The 25,397-nt window shown below is 41.4% G+C and overlaps 1 protein-coding gene across 3 annotated transcripts in view; it reads right to left on the reverse strand.

Annotated features, from left to right (window-relative positions):
* The window catches only part of NBAS (NBAS subunit of NRZ tethering complex), a 498,058-nt gene that overhangs the window by 201,197 nt on the left and 271,464 nt on the right, over nt 1–25,397 (reverse strand). For all 3 annotated transcript variants that reach the window (XM_075269168.1, XM_075269167.1, XM_075269169.1), the window contains 2 exons: nt 18,315–18,391; nt 16,766–16,903 (listed from right to left, as the gene is read on the reverse strand). In XM_075269168.1, the coding sequence (XP_075125269.1) occupies nt 16,766–16,903; nt 18,315–18,391 (215 nt within the window). The remainder of the gene's footprint in view (nt 1–16,765; nt 16,904–18,314; nt 18,392–25,397) is intronic.

Consider the following 25,397-nt stretch of genomic DNA (forward strand, 5'->3'; position numbering starts at 1 on the left):
AAGCTTGAACTGGTGGAGGTGATGAAAGGTCTTCTTTAAGGGCGCACCAAGCCAGGTTAGCAAATGTCTATTTGAAGTGTGTCCAATCAAGCTCTTCCCTTAAGGGTGAAGGATTTAGATTTTAGGGCCTATTCTTGACCTCAATGGGAGCTGTGCGGCAGTACCGTCACTCCACCACAATACACGGGCTGGAGCTATCTGTGTGTAGTACGGGTGTTAGAAGTGACCCTGTACTGCAGATCTGTGCAGAGGCCACCTGACTGTCTTCACCGATCAGATATTTATGGCCTACCCCAAGGCCAGGACATATGAATAATGGACAACAATTTAATCGTGACTGAAGACCTTAAAAAGGTAGAAAAAAGGCTCACAACTGTCTATAGGCTGTGCTTGGTATTGCAGCTACCCAAACAATAATACAAGGCTTGCGTCTATGTAGATGTAGCATTGTATATCGAAATACAAAAGCAGACCCTTTTAACCCCTTTAATAAAAAAGAATGCAATACAACTGTGGTTGGTCCTGAGTAGGGTTGAGCGATCGGGATCAGAAAAGATCAGATTCCGATCAGCGATCGAGTAAATTTCACACTCACAATCGGAATTCTGACCCAATCTTTTCCAGCAGGATCGAGATCAGAGGCTATCTCAAGATTGGCTCAACCCTAAAAGTGACTTTTCCCATAGAGAAGCATTGACTAGGGTGGACGATCGGGATCGGAAAAGATTGGATTCTGATCGGCGATCGAGCAAATTTCATGATCACGATCGAGATCGGCTGGAAAATGATTGGAAATCGGATTTTAAAATCGATCTTGAAATCTCAAGATCGGCTAAACCTTAGCCCTGAGCGCTAGGGGTACAGTATGGTGGGGTTACATACACTGCTGCTGTATGTTGCTTCCATAGCTCCCTAGAAGTTAATAGGAGTTACAGGAATAGCGCACCACAGCAAACACAACCAACAGTATAGGTAGGTTCCTCCAGCCACTGCAACACTGAATCACGTTGCACAGCCTTGTACAGACACGTATAAGGCTTCTATGTCGATGTCTTCTTTATTTCTATTCCACATTCATCTGAATCGTCTTTGATGTTCTTTGTTTGATGTTTCACAAAAACTCACAATGAATAAGAAAAGTAAACAGCCATGACCTGTACTGATTTCTCACATATCTACATGCTACAAATAGCATAAAATATTCATATTCACAGTAAAGTAGTAAATATGTCATGTAGAAATTCTTACTATATAGATGAAACACCTTGGATAGCCAGTAAGATTTCCAGATTTCCCAACTTTCAAAACCTCACATTATTATTTCTTATACAGTCCTTAAAGGGGTTGTCCGGGTAAAAAAATATATATATATTTTTTTTATGTAAGCCGAGGAAGTGAAATTTTTTTTATACTATCAAGTTGTTTTCTGGTGGAAGTCCTAACAGCATGTGACCCTTTCTTATGGGTTTCGTTTTTATGGTGTTCACAGTGACACCAGAATGACATGTTACATGTAGGTCATTGCGACTAGACCACTACCAAATTTATAGCTATTGTTATGTTTTATCACGTTAAAAAAATCCAATTGTTGTAGGGGAAGGAGTTAAGGAGATATAGACTAGGCCCAAATCACTATACAAGTTACTGTATATACTCGAGTATAAGCCGACCTGAATATAAGCCGAGGCCCCTAATTTTACCACAAAAAACTGGGAAAACTTATTGACTCGAGTATAAGCCTAGGGGGGGGAATGCAGCAGCTACTGGAAAATATCAAAAATTAAAATTGTCGGAGTTTTTGGGTGCAGTAGTTGCTGGATGCTGGGAAGGGGAGGGGGTGCTTTGGTTGTCTGTCTGCCCCTTCCCTGAGCTTGAGGACTGCTTCCCCCCCACTTGGAATTCAGCCTGGCTGACTATAGGGTATCTGCAGTGCTCCTATTAACCCCACGGAACAGGAGCACTGCAGATCCCCTATATTCAGTAGACCGGGCACTGTCAGACACAGGGATACCTAATGTGTTTGTGTTTCACAGTAATTTTCTACTTTTATATGTATTCTAGGGAAAGGAGGGATTTTGAACTTTTATTTTATTATATTTTTTTAAAGCTTCTTTTTTTCCCCTCACTATTTTATGGGAGATTCTATACATTACTATTGCGGCTGGTCCATTAGCCTTAGGGTCCATTCACCAGGAGGAAGTTGGAGCTGATTCTAGTGCGGAATCCGCATCAAAATCAGCGCTAAAAAAAAAAAAAAAAAAGACTCCCCTTGACTTCAATGGGTTCCGTTTTCCGCGTTGGAATCTATTAAAATCAATGGGAGAAAAAAGCCTCCACGCGGAAAACGGAACCCACTGAAGTCAATGGGAGACTTTTTTTTAGCGCTGATTCTGACGCAGATTCTGTGCCAGAATCACTGCCAACTTCATCCGTGTGAATGGACCCTCAGGCTTTGAGTCTGTCACTTCAAGTGGTCAGCTCTCAGAATTGAACACATCCAATGTCACTTTGGGAAAAAAATCACCTAGTGTGTCCTACATTTACATCTTGATGTTCCACCAAAACATTAACCCTGAAACACATTCATAATATCATAAAGAAAAAAGTTGAGATTGTCATCAAACTTTTTGAGTGATCCTTGCCATATATTTTAAGCGTATCATAGAAGAACCTAGAAGAACTCTTATCTCGTAAAATGTGTATCTACTCCAAAGAAATAATGAAAGCGGCAAAAGGCGGAGGGAAAGTAGGCTTCGTGCTAATAAAACAATCCTTAAAATACACTCAAGTAATCTGGGAATTGAGAAGGAAGTGGGCTCAGCTCACACCAGATTTTCCGCACAGCAGGTGCCTGACTAATTGGCATCTACAGGTAAGGATTTTTTTGTCTTACAGTCAATACGAAGAAAGGAAAAAGAGAATAAAAATCAGCATAGGGAAAATCTACAGTGCAGTGAGATAAGAAGAGGAGGGAATAAATAAAGGAACAGAGGAGAACGTGCGAGCCTGGAGAAAGAAGCTCAGAAAATGCGAAAGCCTTGAAGACCTGTATCCTTATATGGGGAACTAGTGGACGTTCAACACCTACGACAAGTACCGTACCCATCACAATCACTGATGACGGTGGATTTACCTGAACTTATATACTGTCAACCTGAGAGCAGCAGAGAATATGACTAGTGAATATATAGCCACATACCAGAATATTGGCATAGTACAGTTTTGGGGACAAAACAGCGGCACTGTTAAGGTTTTGAACCAGGGACATGTAATCCCCAGCTTTTGCCAGTACCACTATTAGATGTATCTGCATCAACAGGATAAGAACACCGTAGGGCAGAAAGTGAGTGGCATGCAGCTATATGAAATGCATTGTGGCTGGCATATTGGGTTCTATGGGGTCATGGAGGGCTTTGTAGCTAGCATAAGGCAAATAATGGTGTTATTAGAGTCCTAGATGTCTGAATGGCTAACTCGGAAGAGAAGCGTCTAACTAATGTCTTTATGGTGGTCTGTACTGAACAGAAGAGGCAGAGAAAGCAAGAGGACAATATCAATGGTGAGCGAATACTAAAATGCATCTTCCAGGACCTTAGACTGTGAGAGTGAGGTCACCAATGGTCCATAAAAATGCACCAACAGCTGCTGATAACACTGAGGAAGGTATTCATTCGGTGGGACTATGTGAGAGGGGGCTATAGGGAACATATTATTTGAGACACAGAAGAGAATGCAAGGACGAATTTTGACAAAACAGGTAGGGCAGAAGGACAACATAGGTGGAACTCTGATGAGTTTGAGGTCACATGGTAGCTCTTTATTGTATCTGCAGGAAGCAGTGGGACTTCCTGTTTGCACAGTAACCCATGCTAGAAAAAAAAATGGTCACAGTAATTTATCCTGTTTTTCACCTTCTGCAATAAGTAAAGACACTGTCCGTAGGCAGCTATTACTATTGAAGAAATATGAGAAAAAAAATCACCACAGTGTCCCTTTAATGCATGACAATAATATATCCCCTACAACAAAGCTTTAAATCTATACCCTCACCCATTAACCCACTGCCCCAGTTGTATCCAGGGCTAGCTGAACCCTTAAACACAGTTTGAGATTGTCAATAATACTAACATGACAGTGTCAGTCTGTGCAGGGCAACATGACTGACAGCTCTACTGACAGGGGGAATTGTAAATGTATTCAAAAATTCCAAGAGTAAGAGCAGAGGAACAGCTGAATGTAGTTCTATGAGGAGATGAGAATGCATGTCTTCAGTAAAACAGACCTGTCAAGGGGAAGTGACGGGTTTGCTTTAAGCCACTGCAGTGTATCTGGCAGACTCGGCGGCCACGTTTTCCTCTAGAGCAGACATGTGCTCATTACAAACTGCACTCTCACAGCAATTTAGAAAAAAATAAGAAAAGTATCTGTGCACCGAATGGCGGTGTCTTTCTGCTGACACAGAGAGCGCTCGGCTGATGAGAACTGTCGATCTTGATGGAATTAAATGGACTGGAAGATCAATAGTGTTCTGATCACTCAATTAGGGCGCATTATAACCGAGGAGATGTTTTGGCACCTGACAAGTCACGTATGACAGCGGTATAGAGGCTGGACTCTGCTGAGACTACCAAATACATACCCTATATGGCAGATAATGGAGCAAGGCCTGGATTATTCTGATGTGCAGTACTGGGTCAAGAAGAGATTCCTACTTCTAAATCTCACAGTAATAGGGGTCTGCTCTTAAAGGGGTTTTCCAACTCCAAACTGAATTTTCATACTGATGACCTATCCACAGGATATCATCATCAGTAGGTGATCTGTGGGGGTCCAACATGCAGACCCCACACTGATCATCTGTTCCTCCTCGAGTTCCTGTCAGCACCGCTGTACACCAGATCTACCAGTATGCAGTGGATTTGGCTGCTCACTACTCCTATTACGTGAATATTGTGGATAGGTATGAAGTTGGAAAACCCCTTTAAGAATTCTGATTAAACTTTACCCATAAAAAAACCCCAAATATTTATAAAGAACTACAATAGAAAAGCTATTTGATTCTTCTCACAAATTTTAACATCTATAACTTAAAAAAAAAAACAAAAAAAAAAACTTCAACTAAGGGCTATTTTTTTGCAGGGCGAGCTGTAGTTTTCATTGTTCCCAATTTGGAATACATTTGACTTTTTGGGGGGAGGCTAAACAATGAGACAACCATTCCCCTCCCTCTGTGTAACTGTTCAGATACTTTGGCCACATTTGACTGTGACATTTCCAGCGCTCGTCATGCAGGGTAGGAACACATTATGAGATACATGTGCAACTTATATTGGGCTATTCAATAGGTTGGAATATCCCTTGAAATATCCTCTCATCTGTGGGCTGTTATATGTGCTCTAGGAAACCTACATGACAACATTTTTAGTGGTCATCGACACCTGTGTGTCTATCACATGATTATGGGCTGTATATCACATGATTATGGGCTGTATATCACATGATTATGGGCTGTATATTACATGATCATGGACTGTACATCACACGACTATGGACTGTACAACACATGACCATGGACTGTATATGACATGACCATGGACTGTACATCACATGACCATGGACTGTATATGACATGATCACGAACAGTACATCACATGATCATAGACTGTATATGACATGACTATGGACTGTACATCACATGACTATGGACTGTATATGACATGATCACGGACTGTACATCACATGATCACAGACTGTATATGACATGATCACGAACTGTACATCACATAACCATGGACTGTACATCACATGACCATGGACTGTACATCACATGACCATGGACTGTAAATCACATGTCTGTGTAAAGAAATATACACATACACATGTGTATATATATATACCGTCCTATGAAAAAGTTTGGGCACCCCTATTAATCTTAATCATGTTTAGTTCTAAATATTTTGGTGTTTGCAGCAGCCATTTCAGTTTGATATATCTAATAACTGATGGACACAGTAATATTTCAGGATTGAAATGAGGTTTATTGTACTAACAGAAAATGCGCAATATGCATTAAATGAAAATTTGCCCGGTGCAAAAGTATGGGCACCTCAGCAGAAAAGTGACATTAATATTTAGTAGATCCTCCTTTTGCAAAGATAACAGCCTCTAGTTGCTTCCTGTAGCTTTTAATCAGTTCCTGGATCCTGGATGAAGGGATTTTGGACCATTTCTTTCTACAAAACAATTCAAGTTCAGTTAAGTTAGATGGTCGCCGAGCATGGACAACCCACTGTCAAATGATCTGAAAACAAAGATTGTTCAACATAGTTGTTCAGGGGAAGGATACAAAAAGTTGTCTCAGAGATTTAACCTGTCAGTTTCCACTGTGAGGAACATAGTAAGGAAATGGAAGACCACAGGGACAGTTCTTGTTAAGCCCAGAAGTGGCAGGCCAAGAAAAATATCAGAAAGGCAGAGAAGAAGAATGGTGAGAACAGCCAAGGACAATCCACAGACCACCTCCAAAGAGCTGCAGCATCATCTTGCTGCAGATGGTGTCACTGTGAATCGGTCAACAATACAGTGCACTTTGCATAAGGAAAAGCTGTATGGGAGAGTGATGAGAAAGAAGCCGTTTCTGCAAGTATGCCACAAACAGAGTCACCTGAGGTATGCAAAAGCACATTTGGACAAGCCAGCTTCATTTTGGAAGAAGGTCCTGTGGACTGATGAAACAAAGATTGAGTTGTTTGGTCATACAAAAAGGCGTTATGCATGGCGTCCAAAGAAACAGCATTCCAAGAAAAACACTTGCTACTCACTGTAAAATTTGGTGGAGGTTCCATCATGCTTTGGGGCTGTGTGGCCAATGCCGGCACCGGGAATCTTGTTAAAGTTGAGGGTCGCATGGATTTCACTCAGTATCAGCAGATTCTTGAGAATAATGTTCAAGAATCAGTGACGAAGTTGAAGTTACGCCGGGGATGGATATTTCAGCAAGACAATGATCCAAAACAACGCTCCAAATCCTCAGGCATTCATGCAGAGGAACAATTACAATGTTCTGGAATGGCCATCCCAGTCCCCAGACCTGAATATCATTGAACATCTGTGGGATGATTTGAAGCGGGTTGTCCATGCTCGGCGACCATCTAACTTAACTGAACTTGAATTGTTTTGTAAAGAGGAATGGTCCAAAATACCTTTATCCAGGATCCAGGAACTGATTAAAAGCTACAGGAAGCGACTAGAGGCTGTTATCTTTGCCAAAGGAGGATCTACTAAATAGTAATGTCACTTTTCTGTTGAGGTGCCCATACTTTTGCACCGGTCAAATTTTGGTTTAATGCATATTGCGCATTTTCTGTTAGTACAATAAACCTCATTTCAATCCTGAAATATTACTGTGTCCATCAGTTATTAGATATATCAAACTGAAATGGCTGCTGCAAACACCAAAATATTTAGAACTAAAAATGATTAAGATTAATAGGGGTGCCCAAACTTTTTCATAGGACTGTATATATATATATATATAATTTTTTTTTATATAGTATACATATTTTTACATATACATTTTTATTCATTAACTGTACTGTACTGTACAATGTCCAGCACACCGTGTTCCATAATTACATTCATTGCCTTGATTTGCGCAGCCTAAAATCAGCCATGACTCCCTATGGCGGCCCCGCACTGTAATCCTTTCTATTGTGTGGACTGGTACGCCAGCTGCAATCCCCACACAACACAAGGAGGCCGGTCTAAATGAAACATCCACTTATGGGGGATTGTTATTAGTGCTAATAAATCTCTATTTTACTAGTCGAGGCACGGCGCAGGCGGTCATTACCTGACAATTAGAGATATGAGGGAGTCATTACTTACAATATTGTAGCACTGAAAACCAAGAGCGAATATTCAGCTCCTTCATCTGAGGCCGGAGCCTTGTATTGTGAATGGTACGAGGGACTGAAATTGGATGGTGGCGCTCTGAGCGTGACTGCTACACACCTAAATGATACTCCATCATCTACACTCCATCTTATACCTTCTTACTTGTCTCTATATACAGTACAGTACAGTACAGTACAGTGTATTTCATCAGACGTTGCACCATTATTCTCAGGAGTATCTGCATTTCGTAGGTCAGGCTGGTACTGAGACAGGGCAGTCTATGGACGCACAGACCTGCTTATTGATATTGAGGTCTCAGGTCATTTATCCTAAAACCTTAAAGGGGACCTCTCATTTTCTCCAGTCGATTTTAGTTTTTACAAAACAGACGTACAATGGACACCAAATGGTCCCCGTTAAGTCAATTATAGTCCCCATTATAGTCAATGGGGTCACACAGGCTAGGTTCTTGTCCGCTATTTTGGCACATTATTTTACTGTCCGACTCTCCTCGCAATTTGCACCCGAAATCCACAATGAAAAAGTCCTGCATGCTGCACCGCTTTCGGTTTTATAGTCAATGAGGTCCATCAGGCACCATAGATAACCGCCATTTTAGCAGTCAGCCTATACATTGTCCTGGCCACTGATGGATCAGAACAACGGATAGATGACGCTAATGTGATTTAGCATAAGACAACATGCTCCAGAATTTTGTATTTTCACTAAAACAGCCTTGTCCGCATAACTTAGAGGTCCTATTTAACCCTTTTCCCTACCAGGGAACTAGCCACTCTGTTTATTAGAAGGCAGGGAAGGGTTAAAGGGGTTATCCAGTTTTTTAGAATATGGGCCAAATAAGATGCAACAATGCATAACGCTTCCTAATATATATCCTTTCTAAATTCAGTACCATTTATCTAATTTATTTTCAGGTCGATGAACTCAAGTGTGACGTTTCATTTGCAAGCTCATTACCCCTCCCTGTGAACAGTTCAGCCAGGAAACTAAACATCACATCAGTACATGATCTCGGGTGTGAGAGTGATTTATTATCTGTGATTTCATTGCAGTGGAGAATAGAGAAAGCAAGGGTATACAAAGAATGAGGGCAGACAGGTGAATCATGGGATATGTAGTTTGTCCACAGATTCGCAGCATGTAAATAAAAACAGTGATACAAGAAGCAGCAAGTAAAATAAAGCCAAGTAAAGGATGGAGTTAGCAGTGATGTGGATAAGATAAGATAATCCTTTAATAGTCCCACAGTGGGGAAATTTCAGTATGTTTCAGCTGCATAGTAATACAGATACATGATAATTGTATTTGCAGATAATTTTTTGAAGCTGGATGACCCCTTTAAAACGCCTTGATCCTATCAACCTAGCTGCGGCCCCTCCTCAGCACTGCTCTATGGTTTTGGAGCTTCAATGATGTAGTCAATCCCCCTCCTACTATGGTCATGTGTGGAAATTTAAGTCAAGTCATCGCTGCCGGGGTTCTTGCTTCTGCAGGTCACTGACTGGCTTTGATATCTAAAAGGGGGGTGATTGTTATCACTACCAGAGTGCAGCACCGAAGCTGGGGCCGAGGGCCGGTGATATTCAGGATCTCTACTTGCCATCAGTGAATAGAATCATTTCTAACTTCTAAATCCAAGCCATGAAAACCTGTATAGGCCAAACGTCTCAAAAAGCTGATGATTTGATCCAACGCCAAGTAAAAGACTTTCATTGGATCCTGCAAACCTTAACCAAGCGACTTCTGTCATACAGGAATAAGAATTAGGAGTATTTTTAGCTAGAAATCCTCCGTTGCCCCCAATCTTTTACCACCACTGATCATTTGCACTGAGATGCTGAAGGTTCGGCTTATCTCCGAAGAGCAGGCAGCATGCCAAGGAGATTGTCCACCTTCACGAATAACCCTTTAAATATCAAGTACTTTGCATTTGCGGACCGGCTGTATTTTCTATGCGGAATAACCAGGTGAACGTCCTTATCTGAACAACCTCTTCTTCTATAGCTACATTTATTCATGTCAATTATTGATAGGGTCGGTGTGTCGGGTAATCCTTCATTGACTCGCACCGCTGACTTTGTCAGTGGTAATGGAATTACTTGTCCGGGCATTACTGGCTTAGGCCTGTTCCAGTGGACGATCCATAGACAATGGATGGATGACGCTTGATGGAGTCGAGTGTATTACTGGGATTTTGTATTTAAAGTTCGGCTGCCATAGGTCAGCTAATAGAGTTTCGCTGGTAAAATTTATGGTCATTGCAAAAGCGAAAGAAGAAAAAAAATAAAAAATCCTGGTACGAAAATAGCTTTGTGATATATTTCCCTATATTATTTATTCTTGCTATAAATTACACTATGGGTTTATGTGAACCGAGGAGTTCATTTAGAAAACCAAATAGAGAGGTCACGAATGAAGGATGAGGCCAAGAAATGATTCTGTACCACCAATGATTTTTTTTTTTTTTTTTGGATGATTTTTTTTTTTTTGTAGATAAGATCTAAACTAACATATATAAAACTGATAGGTCAAAGAATAAATAGGCCATATTTTATATACAGTAGCACCAACATATTCCTGATACATGGATGACAAATTTTACCGGGGCTCCAAATAGCTGCGAAAATGGTTGCAAATGAGAACAAAAAGCAAAATCAAGGTTGGGTTTACACTTGCGTTGCTGTCTCCGCACCTAACAAGTTTCTGTGATCTAGGGGCAACGTGGTGGCTCAGTGGTTAGCACTGTAGCCTTGCAGCGCTAGAGTCCTGGGTTCCAGGAACAATGTCTGCAAGGAGTTAGTATGTTCTCCCCGTGTTTGTGTGGATTTCCTCTCATACTCAAAACAAGGGTCAACACTGGAAATATTGGGGCTTTGTATAAACTTGATATATTTGTCAGTAATAACTTAGTAAAATGCTTAGAATTGTACTCCAGTACCATAGAAACATATAAAGAGCTAAAACTCCTGAAGCAACCAGACAAAATGTGTGTCAGTCCCAAAACTTTTGCCCCCAAATGTACGTTCTTTGGCCCCATGCACACATCCGTGGATGTCTTCCGTATATTGTCCACAATTGCGGCTAGTATACAGACCCATTTGTTTCCATGGCCTTATAAACATGTCTGGAGTTTTTACTGATCAGGGCTGTTGAAACTATCCACAAAATATGGAGCCGCTCCTATTCTTGCCCATATGTGAGCACAGCCTCGCAAATACAAGGGTAGGGGATCATACAATTCTTTTTGTTGCAGATGAAATCCTGATGACGTACCATAAAAAGTTATAACCTCACGCACCATTCTTCTGTGTCAGTCTCTCCACACGTCACTTACCCATATCTTCTCCCAGCCATGCCCCCTGGTTTCATTAGTGTTCCTCCAATGGTTTCTATAACTTATAAGATCTCTCTTCTGCCTTACGAGTGTCTCATGGCATATCTGAGACCTTTCGATACCTTCAATTAAAACCACTGATCCGCCACTTCAATATGTGATGAGAATTTCCAGAAATTTACCTTTTTATGAGCCAATCTCCGCTACCTCCCCATTGTTCAGGTCTAATTTTACTTTGACAATCTTCCTTGAGCAAGGCCCTGCATACAAAATGGATTTTTCCTAGTGATGCCCTATCCACAGGATATGTGATCCGTACAAGTCCGATACCCAGACCCTGCACAGATCAGCTGGTCAGGGTAACAGAAGTTGGTGCAATGTCTGATGTATTAGGAGAGGTGCAGCAGTCCCATGCACTGTATAGCGGTGGGTCCAGAGGATTGCAGCACCACACCTTTCATTTGACAGGAGCAGACTCCATACGCTCCCCACTGCAACAGATTTTGGAGCCTACGGGCTGCCGAGACAGTTGATCGTTGTGAGGTCCGGACATCAGACCCACACAGATCACATAATGATGACCTATCTCTTGATGTTACCAAAGTTATTTATGTCACCAGTGTTATACTATAGTCAACAACAAGACCGTGTTATGTCCTATAGAAAAAGTTGAAACTTTGCAGGTACATCTGAGAAATCGGGATATTAGTCATCATTCACATTGTCAATCTGTATATCTGCATTAATTAGTGAGTGGGCGCCGCCATATGGACGCGGCTGACAGGAGAAAACAAGACATACGTGTCAAGTCCTCAACAAGTATCACGTAATGTTCTTTTGTCTGACAATAACTTTATGGGTATGTAATGTTCAGAGAAAAGTCTGAGCGGATCCTTAAAGGGGGTGTCTTATATAGACAACTCCTGTCCAGGCTGATATGTGTCACAGAGGGGGGTCTTCTGCTTGGACCACTACAATAAGGGTATGACACCACTAAATATACAGTCCTATGAAAAAGTTTGGGCACCCCTATTAATCTTAATCATTTTTAGTTCTAAATATTTTGGTGTTTGCAGCAGCCATTTCAGTTTGATATATCTAATAACTGATGGACACAGTAATATTTCAGGATTGAAATGAGGTTTATTGTACTAACAGAAAATGTGCAATATGCATTAAACCAAAATTTGACCAGTGCAAAAGTATGGGCACCTCAACAGAAAAGTGACATTAATATTTAGTAGATCTTAGTTTTGCAAAAAATAACAGCCTCTAGTCGCTTCCTGTAGCTTTTAATCAGTTCCTGGATCCTGGATAAAGGTATTTTGGACAAACAATTCAAGTTCAGTTAAGTTAGATGGGCGCCGAGCATGGACAGCCCGCTTGAAATCATCCCACAGATGTTCAATGATATTCAGGTCTGGGGACTGGGATGGCCATTCCAGAACATTGTAATTGTTCCTCTGCATGAATGCCTGAGTTGATTTGGAGCGGTGTTTTGGATCATTGTCTTGCTGAAATATCCATCCCCGGCGTAACTTCAACTTTATCACTGATTCTTGAACATTATTCTCAAGAATCTGCTGATATTGAGTGGAATCCATGCGACCCTCAACTTTAACCCCTTAAGGACCAGGCCATTTTTTGGTTTCGCATTTTCGTTTTACCCTCCTCACATTTCAAGAGCCATAACTTTTTCATTTTTCAGTTCACAGAGCCACATGATGGCTTATTGTTTGCGGGACAAATTGTACTTTGTAATGGCACCATTCAATATGCTGTGCAATGTACTGGGAAGCTGGAAAAAAATTCAGAATGAGGTGCAATTGGAGAAAAAATGAATTTGCGCCATTTTCTTATGGGTTTAATTTTTACAGCGTTCACTGTTTGGTACAAATGACATGTTACCTGTGTTCTACGTGTCAGTACGAACGCGGTGATACCAAATTTATATAGTATTTGAAATGTTTTGATACTTTTAAAAAAATGATAAACTTTGCAAAATAGAAAAAAAAATTGTGTCATCATGTTCTAACACCTGTAACTTTTTCATATTTCCATGTATGGAGCTGGTTGTGGTGTCTTTTTATGCGGGACAAGATGACGTTTCTATTGATATCATTTGGGGAAAGATCTGATGGTTTGATCACTTTTTATTCAATTTTTTATAGGAGGCAAAGTGTTGAAAAAAACGCTTTTTGGCTGTTTTTATTTTCTTTTGCCGCTACGCCGTTCGCAGTACGAGATAAATGTTTTAATATTCTAATAGTTCGGGCATTTTGGAGCGCGGGGATACCTAATATGTTTATGTTTAATGTTCTTTAATTACTTTTATAGCTAATCTAGGGAAAGGGGAGTGATTTGAACTTTTATATTTTTTTTTATTTTTTTAATACTTTTAAAAACTTTTTTTTTTTTCTTCTGTTACATTTATGATCAGACCCCTTAGGTACCTTGAAACCTAGGGGGTCTGATCGCTCATACTATTCACTGCAATACTACAGTATTGCAGTGAATAGCAAAATCCCAGCATTTCTATTAGACGCTGCCTCTGGCATCGTCTAATAGATCTAGTGCAGAGACAAGCCTGGAAGCCTTCAATAGGCTTCCGGCTGTCATAGCAACCGATCACCGCCCTCATGTGACGTTCAGGAGGGCGGCGATCGGCAAAACATGGCGGCGCCCATGCCGCCGGCGCCGTTTACACACTGCGGTCACATTTGACCGCAGTGTGTAAAGGGTTAACAGCAGCGATCGGCTCGGGCACCGACCGCTGCTGTTATTGGCAGGTCCTGGCTGTATTATACAGCCGGCATCTGCCGTGTATGGAGCGAGCTCAGCGTGTGAGCTCGCTCCATACATCCCCATGCGACCCATGACGTACAGTTACGTCAAGGGTCGCTAAGGGGTTAACAAGATTCCCGGTGCCGGCATTGGCCACACAGCCCCAAAGCATGATGGAACCTCCACCAAATTTTACAGTGGGTAGCATGTGTTTTTCTTGGAATGCTGTTTCTTTTTGGACGCCATGCATAACGCCTTTTTTTATAACCAAACAACTCAATTTTTGTTTCCAAAATGAAGCTGCCTTGTCCAAATGTGCTTTTTCATACCTCAGGCAACTCTATTTGTGGCGTACGTGCAGAAACGGCTTCTTTCTCATCACTCTCCCATACAGCTTCTATTTGTGCAAAGTGCGCTGTATAGTTGACCGATGCACAGTGACACCATCTGCAGCAAGATGATGCTGCAGCTCTTTGGAGGTGGTCTGTGGATTGTCCTTGACTGTTCTCACCATTCTTCTTCTCTGCCTTTCTGATATTTTTCTTGGCCTGCCACTTCTGGGCTTAACAAGAACTGTCCCTGTGGTCTTCCATTTCCTTACTATGTTCCTCACAGTGGAAACTGACAGGTTAAATCTCTGAGACAACGTTTTGTATCCTTCCCCTGAACAACTATGTTGAACAATCTTTGTTTTCAGATCATTTGAGAGCGGGCTGTCCATGCTCGGCGAACATCAAACTTAACTGAACTTGAATTGTTTTGTAGAAAGAAATGGTCCAAAATACCTTCATTCAGGAACTGATTAAAAGCTACAGGAAGCGACTAGAGGCTGTTATCTTTGCAAAAGGAGGATGTACTAAATATTAATGTCACTTTTCTGTTGAGGTGCCCATATTTTTGCACCGGTCAAATTTTGGTTTAATGCATATTGCGCATTTTCTGTTAGTACAATAAACCTCATTTCAATCCTGAAATATTACTGTGTCCATCAGTTATTAGATATATCAAACTGAAATGGCTGTTGCAAACACCAAAATATTTAGAACTAAAAATGATTAAGATTAATAGGGGTGCCCAAACTTTTTCATAGGACTGTATGTAATACAAAGATAGCCTTTTCTCTGAATGACCAGTACACAATACTACATTGCTCCTGCAGAAGACATCGCAGGGAATTGGTGCAACCAGCCAAAACTTCTCTATCGATCTGTGTTGACCTAACGCCCAAGTAGTGGCTATTAAAAGTGTTTTTCCGGGTTAAAAACACTCAAATCATCAATATCACATCGAAGAGGGTCAAATAGTCAACACCCACATGAATCATCTGTTCTCGGTAGATGATACACAGAGAATGGAGCTGGAAGCAGAAAGCTCAGTTCTCTGTGTAGATGTGAGAGCAGTAACTGAACATCAGCTTGCATTCAATCGAATGGGTGTAAGCTGTAGTGCCTCAGTTAGACCACTAAACAGAGAACAGCACTGTCTCCTTCCTGCTCCATTCTCTGTGTATCAGCTGCTGAAACAGCTTACCAATGGGGGTGCAGGGTGCCGGCCCATCACCAAATTGATATTGATGACCCGTCTTTAAGCAATGTCATCAATAATTTTTAACTGGTAAACCCCTGTGCCAGGTCTGAAGAGCACAAGGACATACATCATCTGATAGGCACTGCCACCCTGAACATTAACTATCAGTAACTGGAGTATTTAGATCTAGATGTAAATGGAGAACATGCGCCCCCAATTCCAGCATATCACCAGATGTAATCCTGTACTACATCAATGGACAAGATTTTAGGCCAGGTCCTAAGGCAACAGAATTAACCGTTGTGCATTTTGATGAAAATCCTTGGCAAAAGCCACATTATATAAGGAATTTGCACTGCAAATCTGTGGACTTCTGCAGCAGAATCAGCACTGCAATTTTGCCACCCTGGACCCGGTACAACACTTAAAGGTGTTATCCAGTTTCTGCTATTGATGGTGGCCTTAGGACAGTCCATCAATATTAGATCCCTGGAGTCAGATGTACCAAGACAGCATGGCTATCAGTATTGTTTGCAAGCCAAGAGCCGTACAAACTGTAACAATAGGTTTTGGTATTCTAGGACTATCCTATTGAAGTCTACGGTCAAGAGCAGCAAAACCTACACCCACGATACAGTTCGTATGGCGAGCGGACAGCGAAGGACCCAGCCGGTAAACAATACCAGGAACTTTGCTGTCTTGGAAGAGGTGCTCTGAGGGGGTACAAAGTTTTGGACCCCTACAGATCTAGTTGTGCAGACACGTCTTACTTACCCCACTTCTACCAGGAGACAGATAGAAGAAGCAGGGTGAGACTACACCGGATTTGTTTGTAGTCTGTTACCATATCGGAGCGGTATGCACAAAATGTATCTTTCTGGATACAATGGACAAAGAGATACAAAGTTGTAAAAGTATTCACACCCTTTAGAAGGAACTCTAGGTAATGTATCTTTAATAAAGTTTAATTCGGCATAGAAATATCCTGAAAATACACAAAAAACTAAAAATAAGTTACAGCGCAGAAAAAGAATAAACCTGACATTTCACTCCACTAGTAATGGATTTGGAGAATTCCACCCAGATATTCAGTGACGTGATGAGAATAAGCTTTTTAATTAGATAGAACTTATGTTCTAAGCCTTTCTAGCGGATCACCTGCGCGGTGGAACGGAGCGGAAACAGACAGCGATGAGAACTTACCCTGTAGAGAGGATGGCACTTGTCCTTGAAGCATGGTGCCAAATGGGCATAGATCTGCAGGCTGTAGTAATAAGCCGCCAGCTGGAGAGACAGGGCTGAATGGGACTGCTTTTCAAAGCATTTGTTGGCATCTAGCACCTACGGAAAAATGAGTGAGATAGAATTGACTTGGCTGAAGAAAACACACGAGCCTCTGATTTAAAGCCTCCGCCGGTGGAGTGGCCACAACGCTCTACGGAATGGCTTACAAGTCGTTGCCGCTCCCCTATTTTACATAATCTGTAAGTAATTACGCCTCTTATCAATTTCACTTAGAGACGGGATTTCATGACTTCACACTAAAGGGGTAAAGCTAAAAAGTGAGAGCGGCGCAGCCAAATAGACGCAGGACGGTGTGGACGAGTCAAATGGCACAGGCAGAATCACCAATATCTTTCCCCTATGGATGCAACCACACCGAGCAATCTCAAAGTAGATGTTCTGGCCAAAAATCTCAACCCTGTGCGGTTTTTCTTCAGATCAGAGCAGTTTTTGCATCGATGGTGGGTGCACAATTCTGTAGGTAAATGATGGTATTACGCACAATAAAAACAAAATAATCTGAGGTGTAAACAAGTTTTTGGACACTTCATGTGACCGTACTTGGTAGGATTTCATGCCGATCCTAAGGATATGCTATACCTTTAATATTTTTTTGTTTTGTTTTGTTTGTTTTTCGTTTTTTTGGGTGGGTGGGTGGGGGGGTGTTCATTGATGAGACGTATGGGGCTACTTCCAACGTCCATGCTATACACAACATAGGGCCGGGAGAGGTTTGTTCTGTGCCCTGAAGAGTAGCCAGGAAGCAATACAATGGGATCGGGGCAGCAGTATAGGTACACGGGCACTATACAGAGACCGGAGCTATCAGCTTCTGACCCATGTTGTATATATAGTAGTATGGGCGTTAGAAGCTGTCCTGTACATGTGACTGGTGCAGGGGCTGGCTCTAATCCATAGGACAGGCTATAAAATCCCATAAACATAACCGTATACAAATTTGTAAAAGTAAAACATTTTTGTAAATACAATTAATAAAGAAATCTGCAGAGTTTAAAGATTTTCTCTAAACCATCTTAGTTTTGACTAGAGATGAACGCACCCGATTGCAACAAGCAGAGTTGCAAAAAATGTTCCATAAACTTCGGGTTTGGACAAAACTGACAATTTTAGGGTTTGTCATCCATGAAGTTCCATGCAGTTTTCCATAAGTAATCTTGTGCTACCTTCTAGGGAACACCGTGCATTCTGTGCTAATTTCCAAGGCGTCTATTAATCTAAGATACGACATGTCTCCACGGATTACTGATGTTGCGCCACATGACCGTCCATCAGGGGACTATTACAGAACAAGATCGGCATGCTGTTGAGGGAGAAAGCTTGAGACTTGCAGTAAGAAAACAGTAGGGAACTTCTAAGTAAAGATATATAAGAGACACCTGTATGCAATAGTAAAATAGTAAGACAAGTTTACGTCTCAATAAAACAAAAACAATAGCTATGGACCTACCTGGGGCAGAGCGAGCAGATACGCAACAGACAAGGTGATATCGTTCGGCAACGTTTCGCTCGCCAGCTGCATCAGAACTGTAAAATAAGAGCACAGAAACACAGGAAGCATTACAGACAGATATATGGTAGATCGGGCCTTGTGATATGGTTACAGCGATCATTACGCCGCGCACAGAATAATGATTTGCGTAATTTAAATGAAATGCTAGTTGGTATGATTCACGGCGCAGATCATGGCCGATCAGGCTGTAATACTGCCTTAACGTTAATTGTTAGGCAAAATATTTTCACATTGCAGCTAAACACGGGAAAACAGATGCTGCGGCAGATTGTGGGAACGCATCCGGCACACAATTCAGAGGGATAATCAGCGGGTCATAAAATAAAACCAACTCCGGGAAGAAAGTCGAGGATTGTTCTGGAAGGAAAGCGCAGGGTCCTCAGGAGTCAATAAAATGAGCCAATAATCCTTAAAGGGGCATATCAGACTAAGGAATTGAGAACGTATCCTTAAGATAGGTCATCGATTAAAAATTGTTAAGGGTCCAACTCCTGCGCCCCTGTTTATAGAGATTGCAGTGTTCGCAAATGCAGGGCTGACTGTTCAGTATTACCAAGCACAGCGCCATATATTTGTATAGTGGCTGCTCGTGGTACTGTAGCTCAGCCTTGAATTGGATTGAGCTGTGGTGAGATGAACTGACCGATGGGGATGAGACCACATGGCAGGTAAAGTGGAAGCAGCGCTCGGGGGGGAGGAACTGTTGCAGCTTCAAACAGTTGATCCACATGGGTCCCGTGCGTCATACCCCCACAGATCTTCACAGGTATTCAATTAAAGGGGCTCCATCATTGGGAAAAGTCATTTTTAGATAAGCACATCTTTGCATAGCCTTTAGAAAGAATATCCCACACCTACCTTTTGTATGTAAATTACCTCATCGAATTTTGAATAAGTCAGTTTTTATTCATATGCTAATGAGCTTAGACCGTGCACCGGAAGTGTCTCTATGCACAGTCTGCTCTATGTGCATGTATACCAGAGACTGCTGTGCTGATGACTCGTCTCTGCTATACATACACATAGAGCAGACAGTGCACAGAGACACTTCCGGTGCATGGTCTAAGCTCATTAACATATGAATAAAAACTGACTTATTCAAAATCTGCTGAGGCAATTTACATACAAAAGGTAGGTGTGGAATAGTCTTTCTAAAGGCAAGGATGTGCTTATCTAAAAAATGACTTTTCCCAGTGATAGAGCCCGTTTAAAAAGTCCTGGAAAACCCCATGTGCACAAAAAGCAGGCAAAAACATAATGGAGGTTTATGCAGGACTAGAGTGGACCTGTCTTCTCTTCCCATTTCAATTTCCCCTCCCCATGAAATAATTATTCAGCTTTACCATGTCCCTCTGTTATTCCTCCAGAAAATGGATGAATAAATGAGACTGCCCAATCAGTACTGAATGCGTCGTGTTTGACATGCCTCACCAATGAAGAGAATGGTAATGGTAATATCAATTCATCCACACATTTCTAGGAGGAGTAACTGAGCAACAGCAGGGGTGTAAGAAAAAACGGTACAGAATTGGCAAATACATGCACTGCATAAAACAACAAGAGAGACATGTCAGGAGACACAAAACGCCCCCTCTCTAGAGTTAAAGGGTTTTTCCTAGAGTTACATTGATGACCTATCCTTTGGACAGGTTATCAATATTTTATCGGTGGGGGCCGACTGACACCTTTAATTTTGCAAAAGGGTAAAAGTGCAGAACACCAGATTGGCCCCAATAAGATGGTTAGAGAAAATCTTTAAAACTCTGCAACAAAAATGTTTCACTTTTAATTGCTTACAAATTTATATATGGTTCAGGGGCCACACGGTGGCTCAGTGGTTAGCACTGTAGCCTTGCAGCGCTGGAGTCCTGGTGTTCAAATCCCACCAAGGGCAAAAAACCATCTGCAAGGAGTTTGTATGTTCTCCCCGTGTTTACATGGATTTCCATCCCATATTCCAAAAGACATACTGATAGGGAAAAATGTACATTGTGAGCCCTATGTGGGGCTCACAATCTACATTTAAAAAAAAAAAAAAAAAAAAAATTTATATATGGTTATACTGATGGGAAAAACACTTTGAAAAAAAAAAGCTAAAATCATTCAAAAGCTTTAAAAAAAAACAAAAAAAAACCCTTAGATTTTATTTTTAGACAAATATTATCTAGTACTGCAAACAGTAGACCAGTATATTGCCTTCACATGGCCCCAATAATAAATGTAGTGCCTGGTGCCTGATGAGAAATTGGTGGGCAGGAACAGTATGTCTTCCAATGAGAGATTCCATCAAACTGTGGTCACTGCTATAAAGGGGTTAAACATGACTTGACCTTGAGCAATGCCATGGGCAGAGACTCCTGTAGAAGAGTCCCTGCACTAGAAAGAGTTATACCCCATGCACAGTGGAACACAATCAGATTACACTTGGAGGGCCATCCATCCATTCCGTTCCGATGACATGGATGATTATAAAGAAAGCTCTAGCCTGCTCTGTGTCACCGGAGCAGAATGGATCCAAAGCCCCCATAGACATGAATGCATAACAGAAGGCACTTGGATGACTCTGAGATCTTACTCTGTTTGCCATTCCAAGTGCATTACGCTTCAAACAAGGCCCCACTTCGGTGCACACTTGGTAGTTTACATGGGGTCTAAGTCATGGTCACACTTTCTCTTGGTGTTTTCCGGATTTACTGACCTGAACATCATCATAGCATAGGAGTTATGTATCCTGCAGGAGTCCCTGTCTCCCAGCGACATACTGTTTAATTATAGTAACAGACAGTATGACGCTAGGAGGCAGCATAGATAACTATTATGAACTCCCAGCTTGATGTTCAAGCCAGTAAATCTGACAAAAAATACTTGGAAAGAGTTTCAGAGGTGAAACACGATCATGCGAATACGGGCTAATCCCATGTGCAGGGACTCCTTCTGCTACAAAAGGAGTCCCTGCAGTAGGAAAGGTGAACTGTGGTCATAACGTGGCCACAACTAACCCCGAGTGCAAGGACTTCTTCTGTAGTAAAACCTGTGTATATCCTAAATTTGATTCATTTTGATCTCCGTTATAGGGATGGGAAAGGCCACTGAAGATCTTTTATACAGACAGCGGCATCAAGCGGCTTCATCTCAGGACTGTCATCTACTGATCATCTTGTGAAGCATTAAGCATCTATGATTAATACGGCTCTGTAATACGCTCCTGGCTGTGCTATCTCTCGCACATCCTACTCTTCAGTCATTAATACATCTATTGTTATTATACCAGCAGCTGAGATCTGAAGGTGACATTACAAAAACAGCTTCCACCAAGATAAATGACTTTAATTGCTTTACAATTCTGACAGAACACAAAAATGCCAACAAAAAATTGTTGTCTGTAGATTAATAATCAGCCTTTTATTAACATAGGAAATGCCCAGAGAGACTTCCAGGTGACGAGAAGGAATTTTTTTTTTGTATTATCAATAAGAGCGGAATAATCTCACTTTATTCAGATACCGAGCTCAGGGGGCATTCACACAGCGCAGATAAGAACTATCTGAGACTGGATGAAATGCATTGAAAAGGCTGATGCAAAAAAGCAAGTAATAAAAATAAGATCTTTCCAAGCACGTTGGTTGACAAGTTTCTTGTGATACGTAAAAATTCTAGAAGCCTGAAACACTTTAGAAAACATCTGAAGGTAAACCTTAGAGGGAAAGACAAAAGAAAAACACGAAAAAACATGGCTGATTCTCTTCCAGAAAATGTGCCACACCTCAACTTTATTGAAGAGGAGCAGTACCAGATACAACCTGCTGACAGGGGTGGCACTGTTCCTGTAAACAACCAATTTTTCTAAACCTGTATAATCTCTTTCACCCCTTAAGGCAGAAGGCAGTACATGTATGTCATCAAGAGGGATGCTTAGCGAACAATGCCGTACATGTACAGTATGTCATCAAGAGGGATGGTTAGCGCACAATGTTGGACATATATGTCATCTGTGAAGGATGTGTAGCATAAAATGTTGTATAATGCAAGTCATCCATAAAGGATGGATAGCACACAATCACAATGCTGTATATGAATGTGATCCACGAGGGATGGTTATTGTACTGTGTAGAGAGAACTAAGGAGCATTATATATAATGATACTGTATAGGGGGTGCTAATGCCGCATTAGTGCCCCACATAGTATAATGCTCCGGAGTGCTCACACACACAACTGACAGTCCATTTACCCTTTTAGAACTAACACTGTACATTACAACAGGGGCAGCAGGAATCGGCAATCGTCCCGGCTGCCTGCCCATAAGTAACGTGTCCTGAGCAGGCAGCAGCCTATAGATTTCTGGTATAATTCACACCATAAAACGGACCAGAGGAAAGTGGTGAACAAAGAGCCTAACAGTGGATGTGTTGCCTCTTTGGCGCCAGATTATCACACATTTACTCCTAGGTGTTGATGAATTCTGCCCATTGTGTGTAACTTTCTTCGTGTTCATGTATCACAATAGCACTCGGTTAATAACAAGCCACTGATATGGAGGAACCTGTTACTACTATAATATTCCACTGACTTCTTTCCTTATTGGACTGATGTGATCTGCCGGCTTCATTGGCTCCTACAACTACATATTCATTATTCTGATTCCTTATTGTAACTGATATGTTGCAGTTTTATGTTGCTACTTAATAAAGATAGAATGTTCAAAAAAATAAAAAACAATCCCCTGCAGCTGTGACGGAATGTTGCGATAGCCCTGATGGAACGTTATGACATCACCACATGATATAAGGGAGCGACGCACTGACATTCCCCTGAGGGTTACAGTTGATACTGGAGAGTATAGAAAGTTGATAGAGTTCAGAAAGCGCCATTATGGAAATCTGCGAGGATTTACCTGATGAAATTTGGTTCAGAAGAATCAGGAGATCTAAACCACGGTTTAAACGGTTTAAATACGTGGAGGTGTCTCTATGGCCGGGACTAGAGACAATACCCGAAGAGACAGAAGAGGAGATGGAGGAAGAAATTCAGGACAGTGACAGAGACACCAGCACATTGGACAGCCGCTGCACTGATGACATGGAGGCCGAGGAGATGGAAGTAAACAACACAATCATCCCTGCTCCATCCGGGCACCGTATCAGGGAGGCCTGGTTAAACAAGAGTCCTGAGATGCCAAACAAAAAACTTCTCAATAAAATCACCACCGTCACAAAGGAAACAGAAGTAAAAATTGTGCGGGAATTAAAAACATCGCCAAACCAGTGCCCCAGTCCCGATGAAATTGAGGAGGAGAAGATGGAGGAGAGTGAAAACTGCCGTACAAGTCATAGTACGAAAGAAGCGTGGCCACCTATGGAGTCACCGAACGCCAAACATGAGTGGTGGATACCAAAGTGCTTCAGAAGAAGCCGCCACCGCAGAGCAGCAGAAGCCCGGACACCAACAAGAACCTTTAGGAAACTTTTCTGCTGCAGGGTAATAACACCTGATTAAAAAAAAATGTTTATTTTAAGTTCTGATTTAAAAATATATCAGTTCTTGTTATTTCACTTCCGGTGTTTTCTGACTCATATATTGTAGATAAGAGTGAGGAAGTGTGTGAGGAAGTGTGTGATTCTACAGCTGGGGTTTTTAGTCCTGCTTCTGTGACTCTCCTGGCAAGAAAGCATGTTGTTTAGCGGCACCAAAAGTAGCCTATGTTTCAATCTCAAGCGAAAACTATGTTTTTTTGTTTTTTTTTCTTTTTTTTTAATGTAGATTGTGAGCCCCATGTAGGGCTCACAATGTACATTTTTTTCCCTATCAGTATGCCTTTTTTTTGAAATATGGGATGGAAATCCATGCAAACACGGGGAGAGCATACAAACTCCTTGCAGATGGTTTTTTGCCCTTGGTGGGATTTGAACACCAGGGCCCAGCGCTGCAAGGCTGCAGTGCTAACCACTGAGCCACCGTGTGGCCCCGATAGCGAAAACTATGTTTGTGGAAAATTTCACGCAAATCCGTCCAGGCGTTTTAGCGTGATTGAGGAACAAACATCCAAACTCACAAACATCCAAACACACAAACATCCAAACACACAAACTTTCACATTTAATATTAGTAGGATGTATATGTATTTACTAATATAATAATGTAGAGCACCATGGGATTAATATAATAATGTACAGGACAAGAAACTAATGTAATAATGTACAGCAGCATGGAATTAATACAATAATGTACAGCACCATGGGATTAATATAATGTACTGCGCCATGGAATTAATATAATAATGTACAGCACTATGGGATTAATATAATAATGTACAGCACCATGGAATGAATATAATAATGTACAGTACCATGAAATGAATATAATAATGTACAGCACCATGGAGTTAATATAATAATGTAAAGCACCATGGAATGACTATCCTATTAATATTATAAATGTGAAAGTTTGTGAGTTTGGATGTTTGTGGGTTTGTGTGTTTGGATGTTTGTTCCTCAATCACGCAAAACCCGCTCGACCGATTTGGCTGAAAGTTTCCACAAACATAGTTAATACACCCGATTGCGCAATAGGCTACTTTTTGTCACAACAGCGCACATACGTTTGTGCCAGGACCCCCACAAAACCCAAACTCACACCACCATCTCTGCAATCTCACACACTTTGGACCATAGCAAGCCACAAAATTCATATTGCCCTCTACAGCCTAGCCTCTAACCCCACACAATCTCATATACATATACTTTACCACTTTGCCCCTCACCTTAACGATACTCCAGGAGGCTCTCTTTAACGCTCTGGAGCAGCCATGTTTACCGACCCCCACCGCTCTAACAATCTGCGACACCGCCCACCCATGTCAATACCCCTAGGAAGTCTAATAAATGCAAAAAAAAAAGTTTTAAAAAAAGTAAAAAACATATAAAAACAAATAAAAAGGATTAAAAATTTAAATCACCCCCCTTTCCCTAGAACACATATAAAAGTAGTTAAAAACTGTGAAACACATACATGTTAGGTATCCC

This window comes from Leptodactylus fuscus, chromosome 3 (assembly GCF_031893055.1).
Source record: "Leptodactylus fuscus isolate aLepFus1 chromosome 3, aLepFus1.hap2, whole genome shotgun sequence".
Classification (NCBI taxonomy): Eukaryota; Metazoa; Chordata; class Amphibia; order Anura; family Leptodactylidae; genus Leptodactylus; species Leptodactylus fuscus.